General features: G+C 42.9%; 1 protein-coding gene across 10 annotated transcripts in view; it reads left to right on the forward strand.

Moving 5' to 3' along the window:
- PPEF1 (protein phosphatase with EF-hand domain 1) overlaps window positions 1–23404 on the forward strand; it is a 123899-nt gene that overhangs the window by 39879 nt on the left and 60616 nt on the right. For 6 of the 10 annotated variants that reach the window (XM_051826962.2, XM_008272402.4, XM_051826965.2 and 3 more), the window contains 2 exons: window positions 5369–5532; window positions 22337–22451. In XM_051826962.2, the coding sequence (XP_051682922.1) occupies window positions 5369–5532; window positions 22337–22451 (279 nt within the window). The remainder of the gene's footprint in view (window positions 1–5368; window positions 5533–22336; window positions 22452–23404) is intronic. The other 4 variants (XM_070067280.1, XM_051826969.2, XM_051826968.2 and 1 more) reach the window with 1 other exon arrangement.

A 23404-nucleotide genomic window follows, 5' to 3' on the forward strand; every position in this document is an offset into this window, starting at 1 on the left:
ATCTTTTGATTCCATATTTCTTATTAAAAAAACTATTTAATTTTATTCATTTGAAAGGCAGAGAGTCAGGGAAAGAGCCAGAGACCTCCCATCCAGTGTTTCACTCCCCAAATGCTTGCAACAGCCAGGGTTAGGCCAGGCCCAAGCCAGGAGACAGGAATTCAATCTAGGTCTTCCAAGCAGGTGGCAGGCAGCCTATACTTGAGCACTCATCTGATGCATCTCAGAGTGAACATTAACAGGAAGCTGAAATTGGGACTGGAGCTGGGCCTGGAACCCAGGCGCTCTAATGTGGGATGTGGGCCTCCTGATTACTGTGGGCCTCTTAATCACTATGCCAAATGCCCGCCCTTGGTTCCATTTTTCCATGACCCTTGTTTATTTTAAAGATTTATTCTATTTATTTGAAAGGCACAATGACAGGGAGAGAAAGAGGTCTTCCAATTACTGGCTCACTCCTCAAATGGTTGAAATGGCCAGAACTGGGCCAGGCTGAAGCCAGGAGCCAGAAGTCCATCTGGGGTTCCCACATGGGTAGCAGGGGCCCAAGTACTTGGGCCGTCATCTGCAACCTCCCCACACGCATTAGCAGGAACCTGGATCAGAAACAGAACAGCCAGGGCTTGAAGCAGCACTCTGAGATGAGATGCCAGAGTCATGAGCAGCGGCTTAACCTACTGTGCTACAACGCTTGGCCCTGTCCACGAACCTTTTGAAGTACCTTTGTATTCATCACTGAACTTTTAAGGAATGAAGGTCAGCAAATCTATAGAAGGAAAGTCCAGACTGAGCTTATGGTTTTAAAAGAAGAAAAACAGCATTTGAATTTTGTTCTTCAACAGTAAGTATTAGTGTTAATAACTGGAACTGATCCAGCTCTCTGCTGTGGCCTGGGAAGACAGTGAAGGATGGCCCAAGTGCTTGGGCTCCTGCATCCGTGTGGGAGACCGGGAGGAAGCACCTGGCTCCTGGCTTCGGATTGGCGCAGCGCCAGCTGTAGCAGCCATTTCGGGGGTGAACCAACGGAAAAGGAAGACCTTTCTCTCTGTCTCTCTCTCAGTCTGTAACTCTACCTGTCAAATAAATAAATAAATAAATAATCTAAAAAAAATAACTGGAACTGATGTTAGCTTGATATATCAGGTAGCTAATGGGCAAGGGAGCGCTAAGAGAACATGGTTGTTGTATATTTGCTCTATTAAAAAACCCTACAAGATAGGATTTTTGGACATTTTCACTATAAAGAAATGTTAGATGTTTGAAAGGATAAATATACTCACCCTGATTGGATGTTACACAACGTATACATGCAATGAAACATGACATAGGACCCCACATATGTGTAACAATTTTTATGTCTGTTAAAATTTTTAAAATTATATTTAAAAAAGAGCATGGCGAAGGCAATGATTGGGAAAATAGAATCATTTGTTGTTTATACCTAACGACATTGAGATAACTCATTCTAAGTATATAAATAATGCTATATTATATGGTATGACATAGTTATTTTTTTAAAAAGATTTATTTATTTATTTGAAAGGCAGAATTACAGAAAGGCAGAGGCAGAGTGAGAGAGAGAGAAGTCTTCCTCACTCTTCAAATGACTGCCAGGAGCCAGGAGCTTCTTCCAGGTCTCCCACACGGGTGCAGGGACCCAAGGACTTGGGCCGTCTTCTACTGCTTTTCCAGGCCATAGCAGAGAGCTGGATTGGAAGTGGAGCAGCTGGGATTTGAACGGCTCCCACTTAGGATGCTGGCACTGCAGGTGGTGGCTTTACCCGCTATGCCACAGCACCAGCCCCTGAAATAGTTATGTTTTAATGTGTAGCAATAATGCAGTGATTATGAGTGTGGGTTTGGAAGCAGCTTGTCTGGGGTTGAATTCCCTCCCATTTACATATTGTACCTCATTCTCCTCATGTATAAAGTGGGGGATAATTGTAATATTTACCTCACAGCGTAGTTAGAACCATTACATGAATATATATGTGTCAAGAGCTTAGAACAGTGCCTGGCAATAAGCATTTAGTAAGTAAGCGACCTCCTTGCCATCATTATCAGTGTGACACCATAGAAAAGATGTAATTTGGGGCTCAACCTGGGTGGCTTTGTGGAGTTTTGAAGGAGGAGGAGAAATTACCCAAAGGGGAGACAGAAAAGACAGTCCAGGGAACAGGAACAGTGGAGACACCAAAGTTGAAATAACAAATATCAGAGTGCTAAGGTGGAAGAGGAAATCTGCAGATGGGGGGACCGGGGTGCTATTTTAGACCTGGGGTGTCCTCAGCTCTTTAACTGCGCAGAGGATCACACTGAAGATGGAGGCCACAGAGGAAGTGGTGAGTGAGGTTGCCAGGCCTCTGAGCACTTGGAAGAGGGCTGCAGTGGGCATCCCTTAGAGAACCTCACACGCTGAGCTACGTCCTTGACTTCCTTTCCTCTTTCCTGCCAGTAGAAGTCAGGCGGGCTTCAAAAGCTACACAGCCTTTGTCATCCACATACAGCCACACCATACATATTCCTCCCCATCTGAACACCAAAACCCCTGCTCTGACCATGTGTGCTCCGCGTGCGCTGTGCTTCTCAGAGTGTGCGACAGAAACCAGTCATTTACAACTCTGTTAGATGATGCGTAAAAGTGCTCGGTTTTATTTTAGTTTTAGTCTTTTTTAAAAATATTTTGTTTATTTATTTGAAAGGCAGAGTTATGGAGGGCAGGATGGAGGGGCGAGTGAAGATCAATCTTCCATCTGCTGGTTCACTCCCCAAATGGCCGTAATGGTGAGGGCTGGGCCAACCTGAAACCAGGAGCCAGGAGTTTCTTCTGGGACTCCTACATGGGTGGCAGGGGGCCCAAGGACCTGGGCCATCCTCCACTGCTTTTCTTAGGCACATTAGCAGGGAGCTGGATCTGAAGTGCAGTAGTTGGGACTCCATCCAGTGCCCATATGGGATGGCAGCACTACAAGTGGCAGTTTAAGCTGCTGTGTCACAACACAGGTCCCTACTTGGTTTTGTTTTTTTGTTTTTTGTTTTGTTTTGTTTTTTTTTTTTTTCTAAAAGTTGCTTGATATTTCAGTGTATAGAATCAAGAAAAGGAAACTTTTCCTTTGGTGTAAGATTCATCCCCAAGAATGACTGCCAAGTAAGTAAATAAAAATTAAAAAGAATAAGGGGGGGGCAATATTGTGGCATAGAGGGTTAAGCTGCCACTTGCAACATTGGCATCTCATATGGGCGCTGGTTCAAGTCCTGGCTGCTGCACTTCAGATCCAGCTCCCTGCTAATGTGCCTGGAAAGGCAGCGGAAGATGGCCCAAGTACTTTGGCCCCTTCCACCTATGTGGGAGACCCAGATGGAGTTCCTGACTCCTGGCTTCAGTCTGGCCCAGCCCCAGCTATTGCAGCTATCTGGAGGAGTGAACCAGAAGATGAAAGATCTCTTCTTAATTCTCGATCTCTCCCTCTCTCTCTGTAATTCTACCTTTCAATTAAAGTAAATAAATCTTGGGAAAAACCCAGAATGACTATCAAATTGAAATGGGTGGCATGACGACTACTGCAGTTGAGTATTGAGGTATTACAAACAGCCCAACATAATGAATCTGAGATAAAGTTGATCAAGATGCTCTACATTTCTAATTTCTATATTGAAATAATTAATATATTCTTAAATCTCAAACTGAATCCTAAGGAGAATAATAGTCTCCACTGGACCACATCGAAGATAGACATTATTACTCCTAAATTCCACTTCTTGTGAAACAGTATCAACGTCCACCAACAACAGTTGATGTACACAATAATTTAGAAATTATTTTTTAAAACTAATAATTATTCTGACTTGCTTTAGAAATTTTTCAAGTTTAGTTCATAACTGTAATTTGTCATATAACCAGATCATGAAAAAGATATATTCTGTCTGCACCTGCTAGTATCATACTTTCCAAACATCAATACTCTAAATATTCAAAAAGATGGAAGGTGCCTGCACAGGACTTCTGATGAATGGCATTGGTAGCAAATCAGAGTTACCGAGTATTGTCATTGTCCTCTGAGTCACTTATCTGTTACTGCAATGATATTGCATATTAAACAGCCACAGTACCTCAGTGGCATGTGATAAACATTTCTTTATGCATTTCTTTATGCTCTACAGATTAGCTGACTACTTCTGCTGATGTTGGCAGGCTTGCTTTGGCAGTCGGCTGGGGTTGACTCATGTGTCTGAGGGTCTGCTGCCTGCAGGCTGATCAGGGACAGCCTTGGCTAGGATGACTCAGCTCTGTTCCACTGGGGTTGGGTCTTTCAGTAGGCAAGCCTGGGATTTGTGGGAGTGGCACAGTTTCAAAAGAGTGTGTAGAAGCATACAAGGCCTCCTGAAACCTGGCCTGGAGCAGGTGTATGTCATTTTCACCACATTCCTTAGGCAAATATAAGTCATGAGCCCAGCTCAGCTTGAAGGGAAGGAAAGGGAAAAAAATAGACTCTTAAGGAGAGTAATTGTAAAATCACATTAAAAAGAACATGGCTACAGATTGGGAGGATTGGGGTTACAGAGCCAGATTATGAAAAAAATGTCTTCGGTTGACAACTGCTAACCTAGCATTTGTCCCATCTCCTTTCATCTTTCTCCACTTAAATCATCTAGATTTCTCTTCTTGGGCCGTTTCCTGGGCAATCTAGCAAGAAAAGACCTTGGGTCTCAGCACCTACTAAAATGGGTGGTGAAGGCAATCTCTTAAATAGCAATATCTCTCTGAGACACAGAAGCCCTTAAGGTATATCTATCTGTGGTTTGTCATTTAATTTTGTCTGCTTTGTTACCAAGAAAAAAAGAAAACCATGTCAGAAAATTTATTTTTCTGTGTAGAGAGAAACAAATCAATTACAGCTAAGTAAAACTCTCTGAAGTGTTTAACATGGAAAAATTGAAGACTGCAGTTTAATTTTCTGGAAATCCTGAATAGCAGCAGATGTTTGAACCAAATACAGTGCATTGTTATGTTTTCAGTCTTACTTGTAAAAGTCTTGGATGTAAGAATGGGTAAAAAAAAAAAATTGGAGTTAGAGCTCAAAATACCTTGACTTGACCAGGTTTCACTGTGATTCCGCCTGTCTTCCCCATTGGTCCTGGACTCACCACTGTGGTACAGCGTGGATCCTGGAAGGGACACTAGTGATCCACGAAATGTAGCTGCTAGTCTCAGAACCCATCACCCCTTGTCACGTGTAGATGTGGGCCATCTTGGTATTCATAACACCTCTCATGAGGCCTTCCACGGGCTAGGTATATAAGAAGATAGTTCTTACACATAAGTGTTGATTCCCACTCTTCCCCCACCTTTCTGTCTTTCTGCTTGCAGAGTTGGCGAGTCGACTGTTTGAAAGCAATGTCCAGGATATCAAGGACAGACAGGACTATGTGGGATTGGTAGAAGTCCCAGACTCCTATGAGGGTCCTCGGCTGCAATTTCCTCTCAGTTTTCCTGATATCGATTTACTTATTGAGGCCTTCAAGAAACAACAGGCAAGTGGAAGCCGAAGCTACCCTGATTCTTTGGCATAACAGGGGCCCAGTGACTGTTGACTAAGTGAATGAAAATACTGCAGCAGAAATGCATTTCCTTGGGAAAATGTTTCACACCATGTGATTTACCCTCTGCTTTGCTTAACCTATTAAATAACACTCTCCTTGGGTGCATGGCAACCTCCCCTCCATCTATAGGCTTATAATGTTCCTTTGCTTTTTCCAAGATAGAATTCACATACCATAGAATTCACCATTTTAAAGTGTACAATTCAGTGAGTTTTAGTACAGTCACCAGGCTGTGCAACCGTCACCAATATCTAATTCTAGAACATGTCCATCACCTCAGAAAGAAAAATTATACTCATTACCATTCCTTCTTCCCCTACCCTGGTCAGCCACTTTTCTACTTTCTGTTTCTATGAATTTGCCTATGCTGGATATTCCATATAAATGAAATTATATAATATGTGGCCATTTATGTTTGGCTTCTTTCACTTAATATAGTGTTTTTGAGGTTCATCTATGTTATATCATGTGTTATTATTTTATGTTTTTTATGACTGAATAATATTCCAGTGTATACTACATTCTATTTATCAGTGGATGAATCCTTGGATTGTTTCCATCTTTTGGCTTTTATGAACAGTGCTTCTGTGACCATTCATGTACACATTTTTGTATGAATACATCTCCTCAGTTCTCTTGTACACATACCCAGAGTGTAATTGTGGGGTCTTAGGGTAACTCCATCTTTAACTTTTTGAATAACTGCTAAAAAGCTTTCTACAGTGACAACATCATTTTACATTCTCACCAACAACGTATGAGTGTTCCAGTTTTTCTACTTTTTTAAAGCCAACACTGTTATTTTATTTTTAATATAGCTATTCTGTTGTATACAAAGTGATTTCCTCATGATGGTTTTGACTTGCATTTTCCTGACAACTAATGACTTTGAGCATCATTTCATGCAATTATTGGCTATTTGTATACATTCTTTGCAGAAATGTCTATGTAGATCCTATGCCCACTTTAAAATCAGGTTGTCTTTTTATTATTGAGTTTTTTTAAACTCAGAGTTTTTTTTTTTAAAAAAGATTTATTTACTTTACTTGAAAGCAGAGTTACAGAGAGGCAGAGGCAGAGGCAGAGAAAGAGAGAAGTCTTCCATCTGCTGGTTCACTCCCCAAATGGCTGCAATGGTTGGAGCTGAGTAGATCCAAAGCCAGGAGCCAGGAGCTTCTTCTGGATCTCCCATGAGGGTACAAGGGCCCAAGGACTTGGGCCATCTTCTACTGCTTTCCCAGGCTATAGCAGAGAGCTGGATCGGAAGTAGAGCAGGCAGGACTCAAACCTGTTCCCATATGGGATGCTGGCACTGCAGGCGGCAGCTTTACCCACTACACCACAGCATTGGCCCCTTTTTATTATTGAATTTTAAGAGTTCATTCTGTGTATAAGTTCCTGATTATATAGATGATTTGTCAAGTGATTTATTTATTTATTTGAAAGGCAGAGTTACAGAGAGGCAGAGACGGAGGCAGAGAGAGAGAGAGACAGACAGACAGACAGAGAGGTCTTCCATCCTCTGGTTCACTCCCCAAATACTCGCAATGGCTAGGACTGAGCCAGGCTTAAGCTGGGAGCCAGGAGCTTCGTCTGGGTCTTCCACGTGGCTGCAGGGGCCCAAGCACTTGGGCTATCTTCTGCTGCTTTCTCAGGCACATTAATAGGGAACTGGATTGGAAGTGGAGCAGCCAGGACATGAACCTGCATCCATAAGGGATGCTGGCATTGCAGGTAGCTTAACCTGCTACACCAAAACACTGGCCCCTAGATAGAAGATTTGTAAACATTTTCTCCCATTCTGTAGGTTATCTCTTTACTTTCCTGACAATGTATTTTGATACACAAAAGTTTTTAATTTTGGTGAAGTCCAATTTATTCATATTTTTCCTTTGGTTTGCTTGTGCTTTTGGTGTCACTTCTAAGAATCTATTGCCAAATCCAAGACTGTGATGATTTATCCTTATGTTTTCTTTTTAAATATTTTTTATTTGAAAGAGCAATACAGAGACAAAGACAGAAAGAACTTCCATCTGCTGGTTCACTCCCTAAATACTCAAAATAGCCAAGGCCAAAGCCAGGAGCCCATAACTCAATCTAGGTCTCCCATGTGGGTGGGAGGGACCCAAATACTTCAGCTATCACCTGCTGCCTCCCAGGGTGCCCATTAGCAGGAAGCTAGAATCAGAAGTGGAGCCAGGACTCAAACCCTAGCACTTCCTGTCACTCCCCCTCTTCGTGGAGGAACGACACTAAGCCCTGCCTAGGCTTCATATCCGAGTCACGGCACCATTATGTCACTCCCCCTCTTCGTGGAGGAACGACACAGGACCCTGCGCTGTTCTTTCGTCTGCTCGGCCCTCCCCGGGTTTGCTGCTGGTTCTTCCCGGGTTGGCTACTATCCCTTCCACCTCCGTGGAAGGGCGGTTCCCCCTGGCTGCTTTCCCCACTTCCGCAGGGGAGCGGCACACCGCCGGCCGGCTCTTCTCGGGGGCTGCACAGGTGTTCCTTCAGCTAGATGTTCCCCATAGATGTTCCTGGTGCATGCCGTCTCTCTCCTCCTTTATAGTCCTCCTCCGCCAATCCTAACTCGGCTGCCCACACGCCGAGTACGCTGCTCTCCTCCAATCAGGAGCAAGTCCTACAGTTTATTGGTTGAACTGGAGGCAGCTGTGCGGAAGCTGTTTACTTCTCTCCCAGCGCCATACTGTGGGAGAGCAGATGCATAGAATAAGTCTTAATTCCAGTAACTCAGTCTAGTCCGGATTGCTCCCCACAGATCCCCCTTTCTTTTTATTTTTTGGCGTTGATACGCGCCTGTCTTCGGTGTCCCGCGGCACACACTCTGCTCTACTTGCTAGAGTTGCCACAGGTTCTTACAAGTCCTATCAATCAGGCAAACTGAATCCGGGTCCTCTCTTCGCCATGTTGTGAGGAGGTTTTTAGGCGCTGATGCGTGCCTGTGTTCGGTGACCTGCGGCTCACACTCTGGTCGAGCCGCTTGCTGGTGCTTACCGCCTTAATCAGGCAGACCGAATCCAAGCTTTCTCATTGCCGTATTGTGGGGGAGACTTATTAGTGTTGGTTCGTGCCTATCTTCGGTGACCTGCAGCTCATACTCTAGTCGAGCTGCTTGCTGGTGCTTACCGCCTTAATCAGGCAGACCGAATCCAAGCCTCCTAATTGTTGTATTGTGGGGAGGCCTTACTGATGTTAATTCGTGCCTGTCTTCGGTGACCTGCGGCGCATAAGCTGCTAGCCGCCGCAGGTGCTCATCGCCTCACTTAATCAGGCAGACCGAATCCAAGCTCTCTCATTGCCATGTTGAGGGGAGGCCTTTCTATTTCTCTATTTCTCTATCTCCGGGCATTCCTATTTCTCCCATTTTACTTCTATCTTCCAGCATTCCTATTTCTCTCACTTTGCTTCTAAACTTCTATTTCTCTTATCCCTGCAGTCTCACGGCGCCTCGCCCTGCCGGCAGCTTCACGGCTCCGCGCGGCTTCCCGGCGCCTCGCCCCGCCAGCGGGCTCCGCCCTGAGGCTGCTTCTCAGCGCCTCGCCGGCTCTGAGCTGCTTCAGCCCGCACCTCTCTCATCTGCGCGGCTCGGCTTTGCGCGCACACTCCGCGGTCTCGCACTTAACCCTTTCGCGTCTGAACCACGGCCTCGCGCCAGCCCCGCGTTCCCTATGTACTTGAGCCCCGCACGCTCTGTCTGCGCACGGCAGCCTCCGCGAGTCACACAGCGTAGCTTACGTGTCCGCCACTAGCATTCAATCTAAGTTCCCCGGGCTAGCCTGACGAATTCAACCCAGCATACGTCTCCGCCCCACGGTTTGGCTTCCCGTCCTTTGCTCCCCGGGCTAATCAGACGGATCCCAATCTGGCTTACGTTTCAGCTTCTGGTTTCAACTTTTCGCCCCCTATTCCCGGGCTAACTTGAGAATCCCAAAGTGGCTTTCGTTTCCGCCTCGGCCTGCCCCCTGCGGCTTCAATTTCCCTAACACTTTTCTCTACCCGGTATGTTTCCCCAAACTTTCCTCCAACGATATTCCTCCCTCATTTCTCCTGGCCTCTCCCCACAGTCCGCATCCGAGTCTGTTTGTTCTAGCTTTCACTTTCGCTTTCGCCCTTAGAGATTTCTCCCAGCTTCCCCCCGTAGTCCGTAGTCCGTATCTGAGTCTATGCCTAGGCTTTCAATAGCTTCTTCCGGCACCTTTTTCGTCTGGCTTTTCCCTAGCTGTTTGCTAGTTTCTCTCTCCGATATTTTCCCTAGACTGTTTGCTAGTCTCTCTCTCCGATATTTTCCCAGTTCTTCCCGTTTCTTCCCTCCTAAGTTTTTTATCCGTCCTAGGTTTCCTATCCGTCCTAGGTTTCCTATCCGTCCTAGGTTTCCTATCCGAGTCACGGCACCATTATGTCACTCCCCCTCTTCGTGGAGGAACGACACAGGACCCTGCGCTGTTCTTTCGTCTGCTCGGCCCTCCCCGGGTTTGCTGCTGGTTCTTCCCGGGTTGGCTACCATCCCTTCCACCTCCGTGGAAGGGCGGTTCCCCCTGGCCGCTTTCCCCACTTCCGCAGGGGAGCGGCACACCGCCGGCCGGCTCTTCTCGGGGGCTGCACAGGTGTTCCTTCAGCTAGATGTTCCCCATAGATGTTCCTGGTGCATGCCGTCTCTCTCCTCCTTTATAGTCCTCCTCCGCCAATCCTAACTCGGCTGCCCACACGCCGAGTACGCTGCTCTCCTCCAATCAGGAGCAAGTCCTACAGTTTATTGGTTGAACTGGAGGCAGCTGTGCAGAAGCTGTTTACTTCTCTCCCAGCGCCATACTGTGGGAGAGCAGATGCATAGAATAAGTCTTAATTCCAGTAACTCAGTCTAGTCCGGATTGCTCCCCACACTTCCATAGGGGATATGAGTACCCCAAGTGGCATCCTAACTGCCATGCCAAATGCCACCTCCACTCTTCATGGTTTCTCCTGAGAGTTTTATAGTTTTAGATCTTACATTTAGGTCTATATGCCATTTTTTTTAAAAAAAGATTTATCTGTTTGAAAGTCAATTACACAGAGAGAGGAGGAGAGGCGGGGGGGGGGGGACGAGTCCTCCATCCACTGGTTCACTCCCCAGTTGGCTGCAATGGCTGGAGCTGTGCTGATCCGAAACCAGGAGCCAGGAGCTTCCTCTGGGTCTCCCACATGAGTACAGGGGCCCAGGGACTTGGGCCATCTTCTACTGCTTCTTCAGGCTATAGCAAAGGGCTGGATCAGAAGTGGAGCAGGCAGGACTCAAACCTGTTCCCATATGGGATGCCAGCATTGTAAGCGGTGGCTTTACCTGCTACACTACAGCATTGGCCCCCTATAAGCCATTTTGAGTTAATTTCTACATATGGTTTAAGGTAGGGATCAAACTTAATTCTTTGCACATGCAGGTATTACAATACCATTTTTGAAGAAACTGTTCTTTCCTCCACTGATTGGTCATGGCACCCATGCCAAATATCAATATGTCATAGATATATGGGCTTTGTTTTTGGAGTCTCAATTTTATTCTATTGGTCTTTGTGTCTGTCTTTATGCCAGTGCCACACTGTCTTGATTATGCTAGTTTTATAGTATGTTTTTAAATGGGGAAAAATGAATCCTTCAGTTTTGTTTCTTTTCAATATTTTTCTGGCTATTTGGAGCTCCTTGCAATGACTTTGTGGATCAGATTTTCCATTTCTTCAAAAGAGCCTTTTGAGATCCTGATAGGGATTGCACTGTATAGGTAGATCATTTTGGGAGGGATTGCCATCTTGATTATAGTAAATCTTCCAATCCATGAGCATAGGATGTCTTTCCATTTATTTGTGCCTTCTTTGATTTCAGCAATGTTTTGTAGTTTTCAGTAGAATCTTTCAAATCTTTCACCATCTTGTTAAATTTATTATTAGGGATTTTTATTCTTTCATTAGATGTTGTAAAAAAATTGCTTTCTTAATTCCTTTTCGGATTATTCATTGTTTTAATGTTGATTTTTTATTTTGCAACTTTGCTGAATAGACTTATTAACTCTAGTAGTTTTTGTGTGTATGTAGATTCTTTGGTATATTCCATTTACAAGGTCATGTTATCTGTAAATGGAGATAGTTTAACTGCTTCCTTTTTAAAAAAATTCATTCATTCATTTATTTGAGAAGCAGACACACACACACACACACACAGCTCCCATTTATTGGTTCACTCCCCAAATACCTGCAACAGCCAGGGCTGGGCCAGGGTGAAGCTGAGAGTTGGGAACTCAATCCATGTTTCCCCACATGGGTAGCAGAGAGCCAACTACTTGAGCTATCACCTGCTGCCTCCCTGGGTCTACAGTAGCAAGAAGCTGGAATCAGAAGTGGAGCCATGACTTGAATCCAGGCACTCCAATACGGGATGCAGGCGTATTAATTGCTAGGCTGAACACCTGCCCCTATTTCCTCTCTTCTGAAATGGATACCTTTTGTTTCTTTTTCTTGCCTAATTTCTCTGGCTAGTACTTCCAGCACGATATTAAATAGCATTGTTGAAATTGGCATGTTTTTCTTATCTCTGATCTTAGAGGGAAAGTTTTCAGTCTTTCACCATTGAGTTTGATGTTAGTTGTGATTTTTTTCATAAATTCCTTGTGTCATGTTAGGGATGTTTCCTTCTAGTCTCAGTTTTCTGTATGGTTTCATCATGAGAGTATTGGATTTTGTCAAATGATTTTTCTGCATCATTTATGGTAATTTTGTGTTTCTTTTTCCTTCATTTTATTGATGTGATGTAATACATTGGTTAATTTTCTTATGTTGAACTACCTATATATTCCTGGGATACTTCCAACTTGGTCCTTGTATGTAATTCCTTTAGACTGTTGTTGGATTTGGTTTGCTGGTGTTTTGTTCAGGATTTTTGAATCTATATTTGTAAGAGCTATTTATCTGTAATTTTTTCTTGTAATATCTTTGGTTGTAGCATCAGGTTAATACTGGTCTTATTGAATGAGCTAGGAATTGTTTCCTCTTCTATTTCTTTATAAAAATATTTAAATATTTGTTTTACTTATTTGAAAGGCAGAGAAACAGAGAGAGAGATCTCCTATCTGCTGCTTTACTTTTCAAATGTTTATAGCAGCAAGGACTGGGCCAGGCCAACTACAGGAGTTGGGAACTCAGTCTGGATCTCCCACATGGGTAGCAGGGACTTGAGTACTTGAGCCATCATCTGGTACCTCCCAAGGTGTGCAATAACTGGAAACTGGAATGGAGAATGGAACTGGGACTCAAAACAGACGTTCTGATATGAGATGTGATTGTCCCAGGTGGCAGCTTAACTTGTTTGACAAATGCAAGTCCTGTTTTTGTTTTTAAATTATATTTACTTATGAGAGAAAGAGAGTGAGTGAGCAAGCTCCCACCTGCTGGTTCATATTCCAAATGGCTATAATGGGTAGCACTGGGCCAGGCTGAAGCCAGTAGCTGGGAAATCAATCCAGGTCTCCCATGTGGGTGGCAGGGTCCTAATTACTTGAACCATCACTGCTCCCTCCCAGGGTCTGCATTAGCAGGAACCTGTAGTCAGGATCCAGAGCCTCAAATTGAATCGAACCACTCCAATGTGGATGCATGGATCTTAACCAGTGTCTTAAGTGCTAGACCAAATACCTACTCCCTTCTTATTCTACTTCTTGGAAGAGTTGGAGAAGGACTGGTGTTAATTCTTGTTTAAATGTTTAATGGAGTTCATCAGTGAAGCCATCTGGTTTTGGATTTTTCTTTGTGAGGAAGTTTTTGATTACTGATCTGATGTCTCTACTTGTTCTAGATCTGTTCAGATTTTCTGTTTCTTCCTGAATCTATGTTGGTAATTTGTGTGTTTCTAGAAATTTGTCCATTTCATCTAAGCTATCTGTCAGCGTATACTTGCTTATAGTATGCACTTATAATCTTTTTTTATTTCTATAAGGTGAATGATAATGGCCTCATTTTATTTTCTGATTTTAATTACTTGCATTTTCTGTTTTTTCTTAATCATTCTAGCTAAAGAATTTTTCATCTTTTCAAATAACTTTTTGTTTTGTTGATATTCTTTATTGTTTTTCTGTTTTCCATTTCATTTATCTCCACTGCAATCCTCATTTTCTTCAGCTAGCTTTGAGTTTAGTTTGCTTTTGTTTTCCAGCTCATTAAAGTGTTGGTAGGTTATTGATTTGAGGTCTTTATTTCTAATGCAGCCATTTACACCTATACATTTCTGCTGTATCCCATAAGATTTGGTATGTTATGTTTTCATTTTCATTCACCTCAAACTATCTTCTAGTTGTCCTTGTAACTTTCAATTTTTTTAAGCCCATGGATTGTTTAAGAATATGTTGTGTAATTGCCACATATTTGTGAATTTTCCAGTTTTGCTTCTGTTATTGATGTTTCAATCCATTGTGGTCAGAGATGGTACTTTGCATGATTTCACTCCTTTCAAGTTTATTGAGGCATATTTTGTGGCCCAACATGTGGTCTACGCTGGAGATTGTTCCATGTATACTTGGGAAAAATGTGTATTCTGTTGTCGGGAGTGTTCTATGGTGTGTGCCATTTCTGAAGTTTCTGTTCCTGTAGCTGGTGCTCCTCTACTGTTTCGACAGAAAATTCCTTGGACACCAGGAGCCATTTGAAAAAACGGAGAGGGCATGAGCATTTGGTGCAATGGTTAAGGCATTGCTTGTGATGTCTGCATCCAATATCAGAGTACCTAGGTTCAAGTCCTGGTTCTGATTCCAATTCTAGAATTCCCGCTCATATGCACCCTGGGAGGCAACAAGTGATGGTTCAAGTGCTTGGATCTCTCCCACCCATGTGGGAGACCCAGATTAAGTTCCTGGCTCCTGGTTTCTGTAGGCATTTGAGGAATGAACCAGTGAATGAAAGATCTCTCTCTTGGTCTTTGCCTCTCTGTTTCCATCTCTGTGTCTTTCAGTGAATGGTAGGGGGGAGAGAGGGGAGGAGAAGGAGAAGAAACAAATCTCTCTTCATCTTTACAGGCTCTATTGGGGTACCCCATTCATTTTAAAAAAAAAAAAAGATTTATTTATTGGGGCCAGCGCTGTGGGTTAAAGCCCTGGCCTGAAGCACCAGCATCCCAATTGGTCGCCGGTTCTAGTCCTGGCTGCTCCACTTCTGTTCTAGCTCTCTGCTATGGCCTGAGAAAGCAGTAGAAGATGGCCCAAGTCCTTGGGCCCCTGCATCCACATGGGAGGCCCAGAAGAAGCTCCTGGCTCCTGGCTTCAGATTGGCCCAGCTCTCGCCGTTGTGGCCAGTTGGGGAGTGAACCAGCAGATGGAAAACCTCTCTATCTCTCTACCTCTCTCTGTAACTCTGTCTTTCAAATAAATAAAATAAATCTTTTAAAAAAAGATTACTTGAATAATCAGAGTTACACAGTGAGAGAAGGAGAGGTAGAGAGAGAGAGAGAGAGGGAGAGAGAGAGAGAGGTCTTCCATCCTCTGGTTCACTCCCCAGTTGGCCACAACAGCCAGAGTGGTGCCGATCCAGAGGCAGGAGCCAGGAGCTTCCTCCGGGTCTCCCACATGGGTGCAGGGGCCCAAGGACCTGGGCCATCTTCTACTGCCTTCTGCCAGATTGGAAGTGGAGCAGCTGGGACTCAAACTGGCGTCCATATGAGATGCTGGCGCTGTAGACTGGGGCTTTAATCCACTGTGCCACAGTGCCGCTGCACCCCAGCCCCCCTTCACTTCTTAGGCCATTACAACTGCCTTAGTCTTGACTTCCTGCATGAGATGGCCATTGTAAGTTCTCTTAAGTGTGTGTTTAACTGTTGTAAATTTTGAACATTTCTCAGAGTTATGACAAAGTTGATTCTCAGTTGTTTTTTTTTGCTTGATTTCTCAGTTTTTCTCTGCAGGGATGGCACTTCAGAGCTACCTACTCCACCATTTGCCTGAAACTACCCCAAACCCTCATTCTCAGGTTAGGGCCTTGAGGGCAGACTGGAGGAGTAAGAGTGAACTGGAAGTTGCCTGGCTCTGCAGAGGTTGAAGTATAGCTTTGAATTATCTAATTCCAAAACTGAATTAAGATCATCCTAGATAACTTGTGCTCCTAGCCACCTACCAACAGTGAATTTAAATCCTCTTTGGAAGTAAATAGGCTTTTAAATCATGTCTCTAATTTTTCATATACAAGGTGCTTCAAAAAGTTCATGGAAAATGGAATTAAAAGATGAGTTTACTTTTGTGCAAAAACATCTTGAAATCTCTCATTTTTTTTATAATATGTACTTTCCATGAATTTTGAAAACCCCTTGCACAATGTCCAGAACTCGCTACAAATAAAGGAGACTATAGGATGCATGAAAGAAAACTGAGACACACCACAAATAATGGAAAGAGATATTTAGATAATAACATTAACTGCTTAGTGGCAGGCATTCAGTATAGCGGTTAAGCTGCTGATTGGGATGCCTGGTTGTCATATCAGAGTGCTTAGGTTTGAGTCCAGGTTCTGGCTCCCAGTTCCAGCTTCCTGCCAATGTAGGGTCTGAGAGTGGTTGATTCTCTGCCAGATTGAGCTCCTGGCTCCCAGCCTTGGCTAGGCCCAGTCCTGGTCATTGCAGGCATTTGGGGAGTGAATCAGCAGTTAGGAGCTCGCTCTCTGCCTCCCAGATTAACAAAAATATGCTTCATATGTTCAAGGTAATAAAATATACATGAATCCAAGGAGCCATAATGGGAAAGATTGATAATTCTGACTGTATGAAATTGAAAAAGTTATGTTGTTACAGGAGAAATAAAAGTTTCAAAGCAGTGTATATGTTCCCATGCATAAAAAATTAAGGATTATATATCTTGATTTTTAAAAACTGAGATAAAATTCACATAACAAAATTAATCATTTAACTGTTTCAAAGTGTATAATTCAGTGGTTTTTAGTATGTTCAAAATGTTGTGCAACTCTTGCTGCTATTTAATTCCAGAACATTTTATCATCCCCAAAGCCCTCTACCCAGTAGCAGTGACATCCTTTTCCCATCTCCTTAAATCCTTGGCAACCACTAATTTCCTTTCTGTCTCTATGGAGTTTTCTAATGTGGACATTACATATGAAAGAGATTTCCAAAATAGGAGGTCTTTTATGTCTGCCTCTTTCACTTAGCATGTTTTTACTGTTCACCCATTCTGTAGCATATACCAGTACTTCTTTCCCAGGTTAGCCAAATGATATATATTAATTTGTATGGATATACCACATTTTATTTAAGGGATTATACATTTACATATATATTTGCATATTTATGTGTGGTTATATTAATTTTTGTATGCTTTAAAATGCATAGGATATTTTTGGGAAAAATACGGAAGACACTTACTTGTGGCTGTTTCTGGAAACAGGGATCTGGGACTGATGTCTAGGGAAGAATGAAATTTACTTTTCATTATTCTATCCCTTTTTACCACTTCAATTTTTATGTCAACTAAAAATTAGTTGTCCATTCAAAAACTAGTTCCTTTTAAAACAAAAAGAAATGGTCCTTTAATGGTAGTATTTTCCTCCTTCACTGCCTTTTTTTTTTCCCCATTTTATATATTTTTTTAACTTTTATTTAATGAATATAAATTTCCAAAGTACGATTTATGGATTACAATGGCTTCCCCCCCATACCGTCCCTCCCACCCACAACCCTCCCCTTTCCCACTCCCTCTCCCCTTCCATTCACATCAAGATTCATTTTCGATTATCTTAATATACAGAAGATCAGCTTAGTATACATTAAGTAAGGATTTCAACAGTTTGCTCCCACACAGAAACATAAAGTGAAAAATAATAGATGATTTTTTTTTAAATGATCATGAAATCAGATCAGACCTATTGTCATGTTTAATCCCAGTGAGAGTCAAGTTGGGAGTTGATAATTTCTTTCTTTTTTTTTTTTTTTTTTTTTTTTTACAGAGGATCAGTTTAGTATGCATTAAGTAAAGATTTCAACAGTTTGCACCCCCATAGAAACACAAAGTGAAATATATTGTTTGAGTACTCGTTATAGCATTAAATCACAATGTACAGCACATTAAGGACAGAGATCCTACATGAGGAGTAAGTGCACAGTGACTCCTGTTGTTGACTTTACCAATTGACACTCCTGTCTATGGCATCAGTAATCTCCCTATGCTCCAGTCATGAGTTTCCAAGGCTATGGAAGCCCTCTGAGTTCTCCGATTCTTATCTTGTTTAGACAAGGTCATAGTCAAAGTGGAGGTTCTCTCCTCCCTTCAGAGAAAGGTACCTCCTTCTTTGAAGACCTGTTCTTTCCACTGGGATCTCACTCACAGAGATCTTTTGCCAGAGTGTCTTGGCTTTCCATGCCTGAAATACTCTCATGGGCTTTTCAGCCAGATCCGAATGCCTTTAGGGCTGATTCACCTTCACTGCCTTTTAATGAATACTTCATTTAACTTGTTATTACATCTGAATATGTTTATAAATGTAGAAACCAATATCTGAATTAATTGTTTTGAGTATTTAATATTGCAATTATAAGCCCAATTATAATGCTATTAAATGAAATCCTTTAAAAAATACTAATATTAGCAGTGATTTTAGAAGTGGGCATGTAGACTAGCATTTAGGGTGCTGGGTAAGATGCTTACCTCCTGGAGCAGACATTTGGCACAGCAATTAAGACACATCCCATATCCCATATCCAATATCCCATGTCTGAGTACCTCGGTTCAAGTTGCAGCCCTGCTTCTGATTCCAGCACTCCTGCTACTGTACACCCTAGGAGGCAGCAGATGATGGTTCAGGTACTTGGTCCCTGCCCGAATTGGGAGACCAAGTACTTGAGGGAGACCCAAAGTGAGCTCTTGACTCCTGGCTTCAATCTGGTCTAGTCCCCATAGACATTTTGGGAATTTCTCTCTGCCTTTCAAACAAACAAATAAATAATTCTAAAACCAAAACCAAAGTAGTTTTTAGCCAAGCTAGGACCCAGAAAAGTTATTTTAATGAAAAGGATTTTCAGTTGTTGCAATATATTTTTAGTCATTATGTTAATTTAACATTTTGGAAAAACAACTACTCTGATCAGTGCTACAAATGGACCTGTTAAGGTAACACTGAACCCAGTGCTGGGAATCAACAGATGTGCTGGCGTAAGCCATTATACAAAAATGCTTTTGCCCATGGCTCTAAAATGTGGCTAAAGGAACGGTCATGTTTAAATTTTGATTCAAGTTGTGGATTAAATGGATTTAGAAGCTTTTGTGGGGAACTACATTCAGCCCATTAAGTCTTGGATACACATGAATTGTGGGCTTCTCCTCATTAATCAGTATCCAGGGGCCCTTCTGTTTCCTCCTAATTCTCAGAAATCCTGTTTCCTGTCTCTTTAAAACAAGTATTTATTTTTAAGTTTTATTTATTTATTTGAAAGGCAGAGTGACAGAGAAAGAGGGAGAAACACCAAGAGGTCTTCCTTCCACTGGTTCACTCCCCAAATGCCCACAACGGACAGGGCTGGCCAGGCCAAAACCAGGAGTCAGGAACTCAACTTCACTCTCCCTTGTGGGTAGCAGGAACTCAATTACTTGGGCCAGTACCTGCTGCCTCTCAGGTTCACCAACAGGAAGCTAGATCAAAAGAGGAGGAGGAGGAGGGGCCAGTGCTGTGGCGCAGTGGGTTAATGCCCTGGCCTGAAGCACCCACATCCCATATGGACACTGGTTCTAGTCCCGGCTGCTTCTTTTCCAATCCAGCTCTGTGCTATGGCCTGGGATAGCAGTAGAAGATGGCCCAAGTCCTGGGGCCCCTGCACCCACCTGGGAGACCTGGAAGAAGCTCCCAGCTCCTGGCTTTGGATTGGCTCAGCTCTGGCTGTTGTGACCAATTGGGGGGTGAACCAGTGGATGGAAGACCCCCCAGCCCCCACCCCCCGTATAACTCCAACTTTCAAATAAATAAATCATAAAAAAAAGTGGAGGAGCCAGAACTCAATCCGAGGCACTTTTTAATATGAGATGCAGGTGTCCCAAGCAGTGGCTTAATAACCATTGTACCTTAATACCTGCCCTGCAACAAGTATTTAATCATGAAAATTCTAAAACTTAAATCATATGTTTTAGGGCCTAGGGAAGAAAAAATTATTATTTTTATAGGTATGAAAATGGAAATTTCAGGGTACCATGAGAGAGTATTGGCTTAAAGGGTTCTACCTTAAGCCTATACTCAGGGCAATATCTGAACCATATATAGCTATGGCCCTTCTTTCAGCCTTCAGTAATTTACACCAGTGCTTTCTAATAGAAATATAATATGAGCCATGTACATAATTTAGAATTTCTAGTAGTCACATTTAAAGTAAAAAAGATGAAATTAATTTTAATAATATACTTAATATATAAATATTATAATTTTTAATGCAGTGGAGGATGGCCCAGGTGCTTGGGCCCTGCACCCCATGGGAGACCAGGAAAAGCACCTGGCTCCTGGCTCCTGCCATCGGATCAGCGCGGTGCGCCGGCCGCAGCGCGCTGGCCGCGGCGGCCATTGGAGAGTGAACCAACGGCAAAGGAAGACCTTTCTCTCTGTCTCTCTCTCTCTCACTGTCCACTCTGCCTGTCAAAAAAAAAAAAAGTTATTTTTTTTTGAAAGGCAGAGTTACAGACAGGGAGACACATACACACACAGATCGAGAGAGAGAGAGAGAGAGAGAGAGCGAGCTTCCATCTGCTGGTTCATTCCCTCAAATGGCCACGATGGCTGGTTCTGGGTAAGGCTGAAGCCAGGAGCCTGGAACTCCATCTGGGTTTCCCCACATGGATGCAAGGGCCCAAGCACTTGGGCCATCTTCTGCTGCTTTCCCAGGTACGTTAGCAGTGAGCTAGATGGGAAGTAGAACAATCAGGACTCGAACTGGTGCCCATAAGGGATGCTGGCATTGTAGGTGGCAGCTTAACATGCTGTACCACAACATCGGCCACAAAATCTTATCATTTTAATGGGCAATTGTATTAATTATTCATGAGATCTTTTACTTTCTTCCTTTATACTGACTTTTTGAAGTCTACTATGAATTTGCACTTTCAGTGCATCTCAGTTCAGATTTCAAGTCCGTAATACCCCATGTGGCTACCATATTGGACAGCACAGTGCTAAGTAATTCTGAAACTTAAAGTTGTGTTACTATCTACTAAATTTGTGTGGTAGTCACATCTCTGCTATATTTTGGGCTATGTACTTGAAATATTTTATAACTGAAAAAAGGGAAAATGACAAGTATATTATAAGAACAACACCCAGGGGAAAAATGAAGTAAACCTATACTTAAAAAGTTATAATCTCGTGAACGCTGTAATTACAGAAGAGTAATGGGATGAATAGTAATAAATAGGAGATAATCCAAGTGCTTTACTGGGGTTTGGAATATGTTTTATAATTAGATTTTACAGAAATGTGCTTGTTGTTCAGAAAATTCTCAAGGCTGTATTTCAAATATTGGAGCCATACTGGGAGGTCTGATTCAGAAGTTCCTCGGGAGCCATTCTGGCTGCCTTGTAAGATCTGAGCCCAGCAACACCTACTTTCCATTTCAGATGGCAGGATGTCCCAACAAACACAAAGCAATACCTCTTCAACAAACTTTGTCTACTTGTTCTCTTTCTTTAAAAAATAATTTATTTATTTATTGGGAAGGCAGAGTTACAGAGAGAAAAGTAGATACAGAGATCTTCCATCTGCTGGTTACCTCCCCAAATGGTTTACAACAGCCAGAGCTGGGCCCAATTGAAGCCAGGAGCTCTATCTGGGCCTCCCAAATAGGGGAGACACACAGGGGCCCAAGCACTTGGGCCGTCTTTTGCTGTTTTCTCAGGTGCATTAGCAGGGAGCTGGATTAGAAGTGGAGAAGCCAGGACCTAGGACTCGAACTGGCGCCCATATGGGATGCTGGCATCGCAGATAGCAGCTTTCCCATTCTGCTACAACACTAGCCCTGGTTGTTCTCTTTTGCATGCTCTCATGCTCGCTCTCTCCTTTTTTTTTCTTTTCTTTCTTTCTTTTTTTTTAGACTGATTTATTTACTTGAGAGGCAGAGAGAAAAGGACAGATATAAATATAGAGCTCCCATCTGCTGGCTCATTCCCCAAATGTCCACAATGGCCAAGGCTGGGCCAGGTTGACGCCAAGAGCAGGGAACTCAATCTAGGTCTCCTGTGTAGGTGACAGGGACCCAATCACTTGAACCATCACTGTTGTTTCCATGGGTCTTCATTAACATGAAGCCAGGGCCAACAGCCAGAGCCAGGAATACTTACGCAGGCACGCCAGTGTGAGATGCAGGCATCCTAACCACTAGACAAATGCCCTCTGCTTCTCTCCTCTTATTATTATTACTTGCACATGTTTTAGGGCCAAGGCGGTCTCCTTTTGTCCTATCACCTCTTTGGGCTCTATGGACCAAGAATAATCAGAAATGTTTGCAGATGGATAATGTCAGTTACAAAGGTGTAAATGTCTTAGGAACCAGTCATTCGTTCAATTACAAATATCTACTGAGGGCTTGTTATGTGGTAGACAAAGCTGTGAATGACTTAGCTGCAGCTTGAAATGCAGCAACCTACATTGTGCTCACGCGCTCCATGTTATAGTTTTCTACACAGCCGCATCTTGCCTCCTGGATTATTACATCTCTTTCTTCTGCTTCCCCCTCGCAGATACTTCATGCTCATTATGTCTTAGAGGTGCTGTTTGAAACCAAGAAAATCCTCATGCAGAAGTCGAATTTCACTCACATAAATACTTCTCCCTCCAAAGAGATAACAATCTGTGGTAAGTTTCAGACTAGAGTTGTCAAATTAATATTTAGGAGCCTCTTGGTCCTAGATCATTTGCCTAACTTGAAAACTGTGTAAATTGGACTGTGTTAAGGGAAAAATGTTAATATAGAATTATCTATCATGATAATACTGTTCCCCATCTTGTCTTTGTTTTGCATACCAGCTGGTAGGAATTAATTATGTGAGAAATTAAAAGAACTCATAGCTTTTTATAAAGGCAGGCAGCATTTTAATATGGAAAACCACCCATGGGTGGAATAAGTGTTCTTTGCCCTCCGTCTAGCTCTCATTATCTTTGTTGCACGTTGCTTTTTCTAGGTGGGTCTCTGCGTGCCACTTACGTGGGGTAGACAAAAGCCCAAGTCAAGCTGGAGAGTAAACTATGTATTGCCCTTGGCTGCTGTTTTAGATTTTTCCAACTGGTCTCTGCAGCCTGTAGAAGAGTGGGAATGTCCCAGAAATCTGTTTCTTGTTCTTCTAAATAACAAGATTTGAGATTCTGTTATCATATAGGTCAGCCTGGCAGGATATTGCTTCCAGAAAGAGTACACATTGAAATTCATCACAGTTGGTGCTCAGCGTGCTTGCAACTGCCTGAGAATGGGGTGCATGGAAGGAACAGCAATTCCCTTACTTCTAATTAAGCCTTCGGGTTACAAAACAGTGATTGTTATTTTCCGAATCAATTTTTAGCCTGTGTTTCTGCTAGGTAGAAGTGGATCTGACAATCTAATTAAACCATTCCCATGCCCAGCATCTGACCGTGGTGAGAGGGATTTGAGGTAGCAAGTGCAGAGCTCATGTCCTAACTGAGGTCTTTGAAGACTCTCTAAAGGTTCAGTTCCAGCACAGCCAGGCCACCCGGTCTCTGACTTGTAGATGATATGCCTTAGCACTGGGGGCCTTACTTTTCATGGAAATAAAGCACTTAGAGTCATAAGGCTC

The sequence above is a fragment of the Oryctolagus cuniculus genome, chromosome X (assembly GCF_964237555.1).
Source record: "Oryctolagus cuniculus chromosome X, mOryCun1.1, whole genome shotgun sequence".
Lineage (NCBI taxonomy): Eukaryota > Metazoa > Chordata > Mammalia > Lagomorpha > Leporidae > Oryctolagus > Oryctolagus cuniculus.